Here is a 14,777-nt window from a genome sequence, read left to right as displayed (position 1 = left end):
TGTTCCTTTCCCTTCATGACTGACAACGATTACACTTTACAGTCCTGAAGTCCTCCTCTCCAGTAACAAGTTGTTGGAGCTAATGTACCTTCTATGCTCAGGCACCTCGACAGAAACTAGTTTTGGACAGCATGCCTCAGCCTTTCAATTGTAGCAGCTACCCATCTGCTTCAATCCCTAATTATCTTCTCGCCATGCCCTTTTAATCACAATTGCTAATGTGTGAGTGATTACGAAGACTTACTTGCTAGCAAATAGGTGTATTCCTCTCCTCGTGCAACCCTCAATTCATCTCGTCCCCAAATCATCAAGACTGAATTCTTGTTCAAGGGACAACCCAAAGTGAGTGTGTCTTGTCATGCGGGTTGTTTCCTCACAGCAAACTAGTTTGGCCTGCCTTCAGCCCGTATCAAGAGGCAGTGCACTTCAGGCTCATTTCCTGTTTCCTCTAGCAAATCCAGTAGCTCTTCTGCTGTGGGATATGAATTACTGTGCTGAGGAGGAAAGCTCCACATTCCACTGTGCTGGCTGCACATTTAAGCTCTGGTTTGTCTGTTAGGATGGTCCTGTGCCTCTAAGAATAATCCAGAAGGGGGGATTCCTGCAGATGCTGCTTTCCCCAGGATGGCAATAATATGACATGACAAGTTGTGCCAGCTGAAATTCTTTTAAAAGGCACAGAATCCACATTTTGTGCTGCACATGGCAACCCTGTGGTTTAACCAGGAGAAGTCACAAAATATTTGAAGGTGTTTCCCCTAAGGGGGCATCTCCTCAGGAGTACAGGTGCAAGCACAGAATGCACACGAAAGCTTATGCCAAGAACAAACTTAGTTGGTCTCGAAGGTGCTACTGGACAATTTTTACATTTTTTATATATTTCGACTGTGTCAGACCAACACAGCTACCTACCTGAATCTAGTAATTTATTCACCATAGCCTTGGAAAGGAGAAACACAGCATCTGTGTGACGTCTTAACATTTTTGAGATGCCATTTAAGTGATATAGGAGAAGGGAACATGCAGCCTTCTAAAAGCTGTTGAGACTCCAACTTGCTAAGTCCCAAGCCGGCTAGCCAGACCAATGGTCAAGGAAACAAAAAATAAATTCCTTCCAGTAGCACCTTAGAGACCAACTATCATGGTCAAGGATGATAGCCGAGTCACATCTGGAGCGTTTCCCTCTCCTAATTTAGGAGCTGCCTTTTGAGTGAGGCTATTGGATGGGTTAGTCAAGGTTTCCTTGCACCATGCAACCACTCTCAGTCTGACATGCTTCATCGTCTATTCTTTCTCCCCCACTGCTCCATGTTACCTCTTCTGCATGCTGGCGGGGTGGCCTTTTCTTTCTCTTTAAACTACCCAAAGTATTTCCTAAAAGCCCCTGGCAACGTTTCCAGAAAGCTTTACAGGCTGAGGATTTAGTTTCAGAGAGCTGGATTTTTAGGGAAGAGAGAGACAAAAGAATAAAAGTGAAGGAATAGCAAGGATGACCTGCAAAAGCCAGGACGAAAAGGGCAAAATCAGTGCCTGACCCATGAAGAGGAAGCTCTAGAACTGCACACTTGGCAGTGGCTTAAATGAGAAGCAAAAAAGCAACAGAGCTGCTAGTATCCCTGATTCAGAGTGTTCATTAACATCTTAATGCTCATCGGGAAGTTAGAAGTTCTCCACTTGCAAGCCTTAGCCATTAAGCTTGGCACTCCCTCATTTGACATCCCACTTCTGTCCTGCCTGAACACTTGGCAATCCTTTGCATTATGAAAACACTGTCTCCCTTTGCCACAGGGGCACTTATTTGATGTCCTGGAGATAGCAAACAGCTCTATCGATGTCATGCCTAAAGTAAAGGGCACCTTACCTTGTGCAAGGTTTCCTGTCCCATTGATGGTGCTGCTCCAACCTGGCTTCCTGTGGCTTCTCTCCCTGCTTTCTTCCCAATGCTCAATATCAGGTTCACTGTGCCACCCAGACTGCCAGGGCCTGGCTGGGGCACCAGTAGCACAGGAGTCTCCAAGGGTTCTAGGATCAGAGTCTCCTTCGGGACGTCCATCTCAAAGGGCAAGTGGTTTTCCAATTCTTCCAAACTCTGCCTGTGCCCTGAAAGAACATCCAGGGTAGATAGCACTGCAGTGGAGACCGATTCGCTCTCTTGCTGTGCTGCTGAACCATTTGGGAGGGAGCCGAGGGTGAGTGGAGGCCTCTCAGAAACACTGGAGTTAAGGATACCATTTGCTTCACCCACACCTGATTCAGGAACTACTTTAATCTGTGGAGTAAGGTAATACAATGAAGAATGAAATTGCAGCGATAGCTTCTTTGTTCTTTGTTAATTCTAGGATTTCCTGTTAAAATGGGATCTCCCCTACCTAAAGACCAATACATGCAGGTTAAAATTTGCTCTGCTCAAGTGTGTGTGTGTGTGTGAACAGCAGCCAGGGATTCTGTCAAAATGTATTGCTTGGTATATTATGTGACTGTTAACTTTCCCACCTCTTTTGTACTGGCCCTGATTCTGCACCTATACCAGCAACGTGACACACAGAAATCAAACTGTGAAAAACTTCAGCTCTTTGATTTCTCTGTTAGATTGCTGCTATGGGCATAGGAGCAGGGCCAATATAAAAAGGTGGCAATATTAGCAGCCACTCAGTGACACACAGCTGACGCTGGTTCACAACCAATGCAAAACTATGGTTTAGCTTACATGCATGAGTCCCAGCCTTGTGTGGTCTCCCTGCCCACCTTTTCTCTCCTCCTCTGAAGCAGCCATGAAGAGACCAGTTTTTGCTTCTGTTTTCAGTTAGCGACAGTTTAGTGTCATGTCTGAAGCCTAAACTGTGGTTAATCTTAACTACAGCCTATTGAAAAAAGCTAACTTTGTACACCACGCTTTTAAGTTGTTTTGCTTCAATAAATCACAGTAGGATTGCTGGGTCATTTTATCAATTTATGATGTTGTTGAATTATCACATAGTTTTTTAATTTTATCCATTGCACTGTGTATGTCACCTAGAGAATATTTTTTATTAGGAGACTCATAAAGTAAATACCATTAGCAGCATCTAATTATTTCTGTTTTGGTTTAAGCCAGAAGTGAAATAACAATTCGGTTTCCAGACATCTAGCAGTTTGGAGCCAAGTGGGCAGTTGCCCCTTTCTATAGCCCCAAATGTTTTTTTTGGGGGGGGGGGAATATCCCTTCAATACTCCTTTCCCTGCTTGCTGGGCACAACTGCCTCCCTGCTGCAATTTAAGGAGGGGAAAGAGAAACATAATAACAATGCTGTTTGAAAGGGATTAAAGTGTTGATTCCTAGAGAGTTCATAGGAAAAGGGTAGAGTAATCTATACAGGTCATTATGACATTTTCTTAAGTTCGTTATATATCATCTCCCATAATTCTTTTATTATTTATTAAGAAGATGTTTAAAAGAATGTTTCCCAAAAACTCAGAAGCTTTCCTTCTGGGAATAATAACAACAGAAATCCCCCCTACCCAAAAAAACTAATTACCCTAAGGATGTACATAACTAAAGCTGCTCGAATTTTGATAGCACAAAAGTGGAGAACAGATGCAGCACCATCAATAAAAGAACAGCATCTTAAAATATTAGAATACGTACATAGAACTTGCCAGCATGACAAATGGATTAAGAAATAAAGACGATAAGAATTTAAAAGAAGATTGCACATTATATATAGGGTATATGGGAAAATATTACAATAAGAAAATAATAATCATAACAGGCTGACAAAAAATACTCAGTAGTAGATGTCACAACGTGGGATAATGTAAAGTAATGAAAACAACTTAGTAGGGTAAGAAAATGCAGTTGAAAAGATAGTAGATAGGAAACCAGGGAAAGAGTGTAAGGGGAGTAAAAGTTAAGGTTTTTAAAAGTCAAATAAACTGGAGGAATAAGTTATGTTACCATTATTACTCACATGCATATGTCTTATATTTATGTTATGTTATTTTCTTTTCTTGTTATTCTGTGTCTGACTGTAACATAGTATGTGTTGATGATATGATAAAATAGAAAAGCAAATAAAAATTTATGCAAAAAACAACAACACAGGTCTTTATGAGGCAGAATAGCAACAAGATAGATAATATACACATGGGGAAAGTGTGTAGGTATTCCACCAAGTTTAAAATAAGACAGATTTCTAAGCTTGGGGGTGGTGGTGGTGGAGGAAGGAAGGAAGCTAAAGAGAGAAAACATAAAAGGGGGTGTTTTGTTTATAACTTTGTGCAGATGCCCCATAAAAAGTGAGTGAACAAAGCATAGCTATTCTACAATAAACACACAGTGCAGGCCAAGCTATTTTTAAAGTTTAGCTCTAGTATTGGCACTCAGGGGCTGCATACTAACTTGGCAGTGCTCAGTCATGTTCAGCGTGCCATTCTGAGTCTCCCTGCCATCACTCTTACTGCCAGGGTCCTTCTGGGAACTCTGTGCTCTCCAGCGCACCATCACCCATCCCAGCATGCTTTGCAGCTCCTCCATTCGCTCCTTTATCTAAAAAGACAGAACAAAACTGAGAAAGAAATGAAAGGAGGAAAAAAGGCCACATGATTAATTCCTCTCTTTTCTCTTCTAGGTACGGCTCTCAGACAGGGCCATTCCTCAGGATAACAAACAATTGGGACAACTGTCTAGCTCCCACCCACCTGATGAGATGCTTTGCCTCCTCCCTTCCAAAAGCAGTGATGGCAAAAGAAGGAAAAGGGAAGTGAGGTGGGATGGGAGGTTGTTCCCCAAAGGATGCTGCAGGCATGTAGGAAGCTTGCATATCATGGCCTGCCACACTTACTGTCTCACTCAAGCTGTGCTCCTCAGCTACCAGTTTCCATCCAACTGCTGCCAGCTCCTCAAACTCCTTGAACTTAGTCTCCATGTTACTTTCCAGGTCTTCCCACTGAGCTTCTGAGAGACCATGGGTACTCATAGTCTCAGAGAATATCTGTGCCCGAGTATCTTCTGTCCAGGAGCTGGAGAGTCAAGGAAGGAGGAGCAGCTATGAATATGCCAGAGGAAAACTGCACCTCAGTTTATCCTCTACCCTTCCAACAAAGCTACAGATCAGGGTACTTACCAACTGATAGAGAAACCTGGAAGAATCCCAATGAAAACCTATTCTGCATCAAGTTGTTTCAGCCTCTAGACAGCTCTGTCTTTCAAGTAGTGGCATACAGTTAAGATATATACCATTTCCCCAGAGCTTTTAAAGCAGTATTAAAAAGGTGTGTCCCAGTAAAAATAGTTTTTCTCTCTCTTTGTTAACCACTAAGGCAGGCACCCCCAAACTCAGGACCAGTGGTCAGGGATGATGGGGATTGTAGTCCAAAAACATCTGGAGGGCCGGGTTTGAGGATGCCTGCACTAAGGGCTGCTTCCATTGTGGCAAAACAATCTACACACTAAGCCCTTCCATGGAAAAGTTGGTGTTACATCTCACAAGCAAATCACCAGTCTTGGCAAATGTGTGAGCAAAGAGGAGTAAATACTCAGGAAATCTGCAGCTAAATCACAACATCCAGGGCATGTGTAACTGCACCAAAATAAATGCAAGATAAGTTGTGATGTGCTACACTGAAGTTGCATCCAATTTCAGTAAGAGCATATTTGGTGGGGTGGAGCTGCCCTTTCAATGCAGGCCTTGCTGCCACTTGCCTGGATGGTGCTGGGCTGGGACAGCAGTAAGCTCAGCCTTTCACAGCTGCACCAGCGGGAGCAACCACGTGGTTGCGCAGGTACCCCTGCAAGGTCCCAAACATCACTTCCACCCCATCCAGGTGTGTGAACGGGAGTTAGAATTGATGCTGAGACTCAAGCTTGCTGGACTGACTTCAAAGTAGATAAAATGGATAGTTCCCCAAGCGGAATTGAAAACAAGGGGTGCTTCCAGATGGGGGCTTAATATCACAAATGGGTAAGTCAGACATTGCAAACCAAACTTTCAAGGGACAGGAAGAGTCCACTAAGGTCTAATGACTTACATAATGGCTAAATAAGCTCTGAAGAATTGCCGCAAATGAGCAGCTTGCTGTCCATGAACTGCATTTCCCAACACCAGCTTTTGCAGATCTTTCCAAGCCTCCAATGTTTCACCGATTCTTCTGGACTCATTTGGCATTTCAGTCAGAGAGCAATCTTCCAGCTCAATGAAGGTCCTCTCTAATTTCTCCATGTCCCCTTCCAGGCTAGAAATTTCACTCTATGAAATACAAGACAGCAGGATTCAGGCTAGCAAAAGGGCTTTCAAATGGGGAACTCCTGGCTCCTTCCCAATAGTAAATGCTTGCCCAATTTAAAAACAAGCATGAGACTCCCAACTGGCTTTAGGAAGCCAAACAAACAACAGGGCAGTATCATCAAACATCAGATCTATGCTGACCCATTTAAAAAAATGAGAGCTCAGAACCGACGATCACACCTGAACCTGCATAACAATCTCAACCTGCAATTTATAATGGTGCTGGTGTATGTAATGCCTTCCAAGGTGTATGTAATGCCTAATTTAGCATTTCTCCAACATTGCCATGAGCAAACACTGGTTATATGGGGTGCTTGGTACAAGCCCTCAAATCACCTTTTGATCTCACCTCTATCTCTTTCTGCCTTTTTGTGAGCCCCTGCAGCTCCAGAAGATCTACCTCACTCTTCACTGTGGCAAAGCTTCTCTCTGCCTGCATTATGTCCTGAGCCAGTGTTTCTGCTTTGTTCCTCATTGTCTCGATCCGTGAGGTGACCCAGGCCAGCTGAAAAATTGAAAAAAGAAAGGCAACGCTGAGAAACAGTTCTCTGTGCTACAGGCTGCTTGGACAACCAAACCAAAGTTGGAACTGCAAAAGAGTAGTGCTGGTAGCATTTAATAGGCGGTCAGTCCACCTCTATGAAACAAGAAGATAGATGCAGCGGCGAGACTATTGATAGCTCAAAAATGGAAAGGGATAGAAATACCAACAATCCAGGAGTGGCAAATGAAGTTAGTAGAATTTATGAACTTGGCAAGAATGACGGCGGCAATTAGGAATATACCAAAACAGAGAACAAAAGCAGAATGGAAATATGTTGAAGTGTATTTTTAAAAAGAAGGTATAGAAACGGAGCTAGTGATTTGTTTTGATTAAGAAAACACATAGGAATATACATATATATAGAAAGATGAAATAATTAATTAATCAGTCTAGGATACTAAAGCAATAAGAGGTAAAGCAAGTTATGTGATTATAGTAAGGGAAACAACATATTAGCGATTGGAAGTCAATTTTAAACTATAACGAATAGATTTTATGTTTACATGTTTATATTTTATAAATTTGTTTGGGGATTTGTCATGTTTTGTTAATTTGATATTGTTTATTGTTTAAATGACTTAATTTGCCCAATAAGTTTCAATTATTTTTGGTTTAATTTCTTTATTAATTTATGTTGAGTGGCTTAAGTGTGTATTTATGTTGTTATATTTATTTTTGTGTGTGTGTGTGTGTTTTTGTAATCTCTTAAATCTTTTTTGAATAAAGATCGAATTTTAAAATTAAAAAAAGAAAAGAAACAAGAAGATAGATTTTGTAGCTTCTTGCCCAAATGCAATAACCAACACTGAAGGATGGAGTGGTTCAGGCTTTCCACCTCTAACCACTAGGGAAGAGTGATTTTTCTAGCACGCAGCCCCTCTTAACCCTCTCTTACCTTAATTTCCTCCACACTTGTGAAGGCCTGCTCAAAGCACTTCAGGTTCTCTGTCTTGGTCACTGCCTCCATGGCCCGCTCGCGCTCCTTCATGACACTGTTCAGCATGTCCACTGCTTCTTGCAATTCCTCCAGTGACCTGCTCATGTCCTCACTGCTCAGCTGTTGAGCACTCTGGGCTATGAGGAGCTGCAGAGGCTTTTGGGAGCCTAGCTGGTCCGGCACTGCCTAAAGCAAAACAAGTACATGAATAATATTGGGTACCAATCTAGACAGGCCACCCTGTTAATTCTCTCACAGAAGTCTTCTGAGCAAATTGCCATGATTCCTACTTTACAGGGAAGGAAAGTGAAACTTCAAGATAGAGTCTTGACTAAAACCACTCAATATTAATATTAATAATGATAATAGATTTGGTTAAATCTTTGTTCTACTACTAATTGTATCTACCACAACGTACATCAAAATCATAAATAAAACCATGCAATCTACTAATAATATAAAACTCAGAGCCAACACCCAATTTCTAAAAGCAGCAACAAAGAACATGTGATATAACCAACATTTCAAACTAAAGAAGACCTAATATCAGCATATGTAAAAGATGTTATGTATTAAAAACTGGCAGCGATGAAACTAGGTTTATAAATTAAAAGCAAACTGAAATAAAAGTGTCTTCAATTTCCAACACTGATCTTAAGTCCCGAGTATGTTTAGATGGGAAGCTAATTTCTGCCACCTCGCTGAAGGCCCAGATACTTGCCAGTGGATATCAGTAAGATCAGGCCTCAATAAGCAGCAATAGCCAATTCACCAACAGTGTCAAGAATTGCAATTTGTGGCATTATAGTTAGGGGTTTCATGACTAAATGTGGCCAGAGCTAGGATTGTGACAGAACTCAGCTGTATAGGGCCATTACTATCCGCAGTAATTTGGGTGGCATACCATACTGAAATCATGTGAACCAAAACAGGAAAGTCACACAAACTGTTCCTGTGTCACTAATCTGACCACTTAGATCAGGCATCCCCAATCTTCGGCCCTCCAGATGTTTTGGACTACAATTCCCATCATCCCTGACCACTGGTCCTGTTAGCTAGGGATAATGGGAGTTGTAGGCCAAAACATTTGGAGGGCCGCAGTTTGGGGATGCCTGACTTAGATACAATGCAGCACAAGGGACTTTTATGGACATCTGTGTCCCTTCAGCGCCATGCTCCCTCATTGTTCAAACTAAACATAAAGAGAGAACCCCCCTTGCTTGTTATTGTTGAACTCTGACCCTTCTGGGGAAGTGTTGTAGTTCCGTGGCAGTGCATCTCCTTTCCACATAAAAGGTCCCAGGTTCAATCCCTTGCACCTCCAGGCTGGGAGAGACTCCCTATCTGAAACCCCGGAGAGTTGCTGCCAGTCAGCATGGTCAGTAGTGAGCTGGGCAGGCCAATGGCCTGACTCACTATAAGGCAGCTTCCTATGTTCCTATGACCGGATGGAATTCAGACCACACCTCTGCACATCACCTCATTCTTCCCTTCCCTGGCCCACATCTTCTCTGCTTCTCACCTGTACTTGGTTCTTGTGACTCAGCATTTCTTCCATATGCACATTCTGCAAGAACTTGGTTAAAACCAGGGCATCTTTCAAGTCTGATGTTCGGCGCCGGAGAGCCTCCTGCACACAGGCAAACCTAGGAAGGAAACCATGACATCTTCCTAAAAGCATATTTCATGAGAGCAATACTACCTGCTGCCTAAACATACGCAACTTCCATTTGGACAGACAAAGCTGATGGGAATGATAGGTCTAGAATGGCATGGGCTGCAGCTCAGTGGTAGAACATCTGCTCTGCATGCAGAGGGACCTAGGTTCAATCCCCAGCATCTTTGTCTGAAATCCCAGAGAACTGCTGCTTATATAGCGTGAAGACAATACTGGGCAAGATGGACCAATGGTCTGACTCAGCAGAAAGCAGCTTCCTATGCTCGTACGACAAGGGAAACTTAAAGAACAACAACCCTGGCTCTCTCCTCCTCCTTGGTTGCCTGCATCTATTCCTTTGAAACCATTCTTCTGCCAAGTCTCCTTCCTACACCACCTCCATACAGAGAACACTCTTTTGTTCCCGAGAACTCACTTTTCCTTCACTCGTTCCATCTTTCTATGAATCATTGCGGCTGCTGTGTGTTCCGAGGGGGAGTCCATTTTCATTTCCTCCTGCAGGGCTCGAAGCTTAATATGCCACGCCTCCAATTGGTTCTCCAGGGTGCCAACCTTCTCTAGGTCCCCATGGAGGTCATCAAGGTTCGCTGCTGCTGCTGCTGCTGGCTCATAGAGCAAGCCTAGCACAGTTTCTAGCCAACACTCAGCCTCTTCTATCTCCCCAACCAACCGCAGAGCCTGCAAACAGAAAGGAGTGGCATGAGGAAGGCAGCCCCACAGCCTGAGTATGACAAGAAAGTGATTGCGCACTGTCCTCTGCAAGAGAAGGCCTTCACTCTGAAATCTGGCAAACGACTTTCTTAAATAAATAAGAGTGTGTATCCTAATCTCAAGGTTCAAATTAACTGTGGGAGAAAACTGAACACTAACCCACAAATAATCTGTTCCCTATGGCTAAACTTTTCAGTGCATGGGTGACAGGCAAGCAATCCAACTGAACAGGAAATGTAACCTCTGTCAGGGATAGAGCTACAAATATTAGAATTGTTAGGGTCTTATGAGTAAGGCTGAGACGACATGTTACCCACAACATAGAGCAGCTGCCAAGAACAGCAGCTGTCTCATCCCCTTCCACCCCAAACATTTTTTAATATCTAGCATAATTTGTCTCATCTGACGATGGCGTAGATTTCATTTGCCTCCACTCTGCATCATTTGGCTGTTGCCAGCAAGGGTGGAGAAACACGCAGTGCCATGAGATCGCAGGATGTGAAAAGCTGGCACACCATGTTTACAAAAGGGAAGGATGAGACACCCTTTCCAGTGGCAGCCACTACTCACTGTATCAATCTCCCTTAGGGCCACGCCATTCTCTTGGTGCCGCCTTCTCAGTTCCTCCCATAGATCCTCCAGTTCCTCAAGGGCATCTTCCACCTGAGGACTCCAACTGTGTAGCTCCTAAGATGTACAACACACACATGCCATTAAGACTTATGAATAAAAGGGCTCCCACTGTGGTGGTTCTGCATATGTGGAACTCTTTGCCCAGGGTGTTCACTTATCATCCTCTCTATATGTGTTCGGACAGCAAATGAAAGCAGTTCTCTTTAACAAGTTTTTGATTCTGTTTGTTACTTCATGTTTTGATTTATTGGTGATTAGTTTTGGCCCTTAGGTGCTGCTTTTAACCTGGTAATTATGTTTTAATGATGGGTTGCTATTTTTATGCCTTTTTTAAACATTGCAAGTTGCACTAACTTTTTGAAGGGGAAAAGCAGGATACATTTTTTTGGGTATAAATAAAATTCAAATATATGAATCTGACTGAAGCGATGTCAGACTGCTGGACCATCTACTCCAGTTTTATCTAGTGATAGGCAGCTGAATTACAGGGTCTGAGGTGTCTTTTCTAGCCCTTTTACCAGAGAGCCTTTTAACTGGAGATGCTAGGGACTGAATTTAGGATCTTCAGAATGAAAAGCATGCACTCCATCACTGAGCCATAGCCCCCACTTGTTCAGTTCCCTCCTCAGATATATTCTAAGAGTAGAAGCCATTGTCCCTGTTAGGGAGGTATTAACAGATCCAGTGTGGTGTAGTGGTTGGAGATCAGAGTAGGACCTGGGAGACCAGAGTTCAAATCCCCACTCAGGCAAGAAGCTCACAGGGTGATTGTGGGCAGTCACTGCCTCTCAGCCTAACCTACCTCAAAGTGTTGCTGTGGGGATTAAATGAGGAGAGGGAGAACTATAAATACCATCTTGAATTCATCGGAGAACAAGATGGGAGAGAAATGCAAAAAATAAACGAAATCTCTTTGTCAGGCTGGGCTAGGGGTTGCCACCTGTCCTGTATAATACAGGATAGTCCTGTATTTCAATGTAAGATGCTATGTCCTGTATTGATACAGTATTGTCCTGTATTTCAGGTCTTTCCCCCCCTCTCTCCCAAGTTAGGGATCCTCTCCAAATGCATGTGCTTGAAAGCGTGTGTGAAAGGTCATGTATTTAAGCTCTGGGTAGCCAAGCACAGACAGGTTTACAAATTCGTGTGTGTGTGTGTGTGCGCGCCAAATTCAAAGGGGCCCTCCTGTCAGGCTGCAATAGATTATAATGGATTGCTTTGAAGTCACTTCAGCATGAGGGGTGGCTGAAATCACCCCCCCCCCAAGGTAGCAACCCTAGGCTGGGGAGGAATTGGGAGCATCCCTGGTGAACAGGCCTCTCTCAGGCCTCGCTTCTTCTTACCACCCACAACAGTCCTAACTGAAACACACTTTAATTCTACAAACAGGCTTAAATACTGGGTTATTTGAACCTCAAGATTCCTCTTCATTAACTCAAGGTATAAAAATAAATTTGTCAACGTTTTGCTTTTGATTTCTGATAACCACCTCATTCAGCTGCACTTGTAGACTAGGCCTGTTCTTCAGCAAAGTGGTAGCCTACCAGCAGCCCAAGGGAAGCCAGAATTACTACCACGGTAAGGAAATCTATGTGGGCTGCAGAATGACAAAGACTTGGGGATTTGGTGAAGCTTGCAGAGAGACATTACCCCATCAGCAACCTGGCAGAAGTCCTGAAGTTGTGCCTCCTGCTGGGGCAGGTCCTTCAAGGGATTTGAATGCCAGAGAAGCTTCTTCCTCCTCCTGTAGAAGACAGACATATATATATTCCAATTCATTGCTTGATAACTGCCACATCAAGTACACATGAAACAGCTATTTAAACACCACAGAGAGATAGAAAGAGAGCAAGCATTCATTCATACATATTGAGATCACCCTAAAACACTACACATTTTAATGGCTTTTCAGAAGTGTAGCCATATTACTCTGTTGCGGGTATTATTTGCACTTTAAATACTGGGTGGGATTCACCTAAGCTTAAAAACCTCCAAGGAAGGAGGGCTCACCACCTCCTGAGTAGTCTGTTCCACTGTTGAACTGCTCTTACTGCCAGAAAGTTCTTTCTGATTTTTAGTTGGAATCTTCCTTGTTAGTTGAAGCCATTGGTTCAAATCCTACCCTCCAGAGCAGGAGATAACAAACTTGCCTAATCTTCCATGTGACAGCCCTTTAGGAGAGGGAGGGATTATCTCCTCCAGAAATGCTTGCGCAGATGGAATGTTCATAATAGTGCAACATTGAATTCCAACCTGACAAATCTGTTATGACAGCTTCTGCTATAATAAATGTGGGAGTCTTTAAGATAGCACATGATTCTTTGTTATTTGAAGTGAAGGCAGTTTGCATTCTATAACCAATAGTGAACTCGATTCTCTCAGTGCAGGTCCTAATGTAACTAAAGCATCCATGCTCAATGGGGAAGTACCAGCAGGCTCAGGAGAACCTCGAGGTTTACATAAGTGTACATACACACACACACACACACACACACACACACACACACACACCCAGCAAAATGAGGACTGAGCATGCTCAGTGGCCATGGAATGCTGACAACCGAAGAGAGTGATAGAAAACCAGGAAAAATTGAATGGAAGGGGGCATGACTGACTGGAACGCTGAATGGAGCATTTTGTTGCAGGTGCCACTTAGATTCAACTAGAAGCCACTGAGTGCTGGGCTCAACCTCACAGCTTCACTGTTTTTCTGTGGAGCTCTCAGCATCTACCCATAATGAGGCTGGGCTTAGTGCCAAGACCACAGGGACCGACCCCCCAACCTGTTCAACTGCTAGGAGTAAGAGATAAATTCTTTCCCATAGTGAATTGTTGCTAAGCAACAAAGCAGATCCCAGTAAGCAACTTCTACCTTCCCCAGTCCCAGTTTCTCCTCACCACTTCCCACACAGCTTTCCCCCAGCTTTCTTCTCCCAAGAAAGCACTGTGTGTGCCAATACCTCCTGCTGTCACTGGTGATGGCCTCCTTGCCTGGTGAGTCTGTGTTGCCCTCTTGGCTTCTTTGGATGTCCTTCCATATCTAGGATTAAAAGAAGAATAAGAATATATTTTGCTCAGAATCCTGAGAGGTAAGACTGGCTGTGACTCTGGGCAGGACCTTGACTGAACTCTAAAGTGGCTCCAAAATTTTGGAACCAGTTCCTAGAGACCTGTCTTAATCCAGCTCTTGGCCCAATGCCAAGCATTTTGCATTCTTCCCAGGTGCCACCTTGTGGGAGAAAGGGGGATGAATTTGCCACTCACCATCCTCTTCCTCTTCCCCACCTTTGCCAGCTGCAACATTCTTGTGTTAGAGCTTGGCTGAGGCAAAAAAACTTAAGTAGCATGAAGTGTGTTCTGGGATATTGATAAAGCAAACAGGCCACTGCTTAGCAGCAATCACCAGTGGTCTTCTTTACTAATTCTGGGCGAGAGAGTACCATAGCACTCATCTCTGCTTTTCCTCACCATAAAAATTAATTGCACTGGCTTGGGCCTTTAAGCACCACCTTGTTATGACGAGAAGGTTACAGGTGAGAAGGCTATAGAGACCCTCCTTGTCTGCTGAGACACTTGAGCCACCAGTTCTGGCCCAAGTGTGGCCACCTGAGATTGACAGAGTAGTCTTGCCTGTCGCCATGCATCCACGCATGGAACATTTTCTCCAGAGGTAATTTTTACCCATGAGACATGCCTTACAAATGAAGGATGCTTTGAGGCTGGTCATCTATGCACAGTACCAAGGAGATCTTGAGGTGTTATCTTGAATACTTTTCTTACCTCCCATACAGCTTTTCCTCCAGCCTCTCTCCCTGCACTGCTGGGCATCATCTTCACTTGCTCACGATTTGGGGAATCAATTGATCTCCTGGTTGAAGCCAGTAGTGGGGCAATAGGAGTGAGGGAAAGCAGAGAGTGAAAAAACAAAGAAAACTGTTAGAGTAGGGAACAGAAAAGGGCAAAAGTGAGAGCTGATAATCACCACAGAATAAATGCAGACATCCTTGAAGA

The 14,777-nt window shown here is 43.6% G+C and overlaps 1 protein-coding gene across 6 annotated transcripts in view; it reads right to left on the bottom strand.

Moving 5' to 3' along the window:
- Positions 1-14,777, bottom strand: part of LOC118081770 (uncharacterized) — a 43,604-nt gene that overhangs the window by 12,485 nt on the left and 16,342 nt on the right. For 5 of the 6 annotated variants that reach the window (XM_035108178.2, XM_035108174.2, XM_035108176.2 and 2 more), the window contains 12 exons: positions 14,547-14,634; positions 13,727-13,806; positions 12,417-12,510; positions 10,704-10,820; positions 9,838-10,100; positions 9,267-9,390; positions 7,703-7,930; positions 6,613-6,768; positions 6,007-6,224; positions 4,821-4,998; positions 4,379-4,525; positions 1,862-2,269 (listed from right to left, as the gene is read on the bottom strand). In XM_035108178.2, the coding sequence (XP_034964069.2) occupies positions 1,862-2,269; positions 4,379-4,525; positions 4,821-4,998; positions 6,007-6,224; positions 6,613-6,768; positions 7,703-7,930; positions 9,267-9,390; positions 9,838-10,100; positions 10,704-10,820; positions 12,417-12,510; positions 13,727-13,806; positions 14,547-14,634 (2,101 nt within the window). The remainder of the gene's footprint in view (positions 1-1,861; positions 2,270-4,378; positions 4,526-4,820; positions 4,999-6,006; positions 6,225-6,612; positions 6,769-7,702; positions 7,931-9,266; positions 9,391-9,837; positions 10,101-10,703; positions 10,821-12,416; positions 12,511-13,726; positions 13,807-14,546; positions 14,635-14,777) is intronic. The other variant, XM_035108177.2, reaches the window with a different exon arrangement.

The sequence above is a fragment of the Zootoca vivipara genome, chromosome 3 (assembly GCF_963506605.1).
Source record: "Zootoca vivipara chromosome 3, rZooViv1.1, whole genome shotgun sequence".
In the NCBI taxonomy this organism is placed as follows: Eukaryota; Metazoa; Chordata; class Lepidosauria; order Squamata; family Lacertidae; genus Zootoca; species Zootoca vivipara.
The sequence above is the reverse complement of the archived record's forward strand: the minus strand, read 5'-3'. Positions and strand labels throughout refer to the sequence as shown.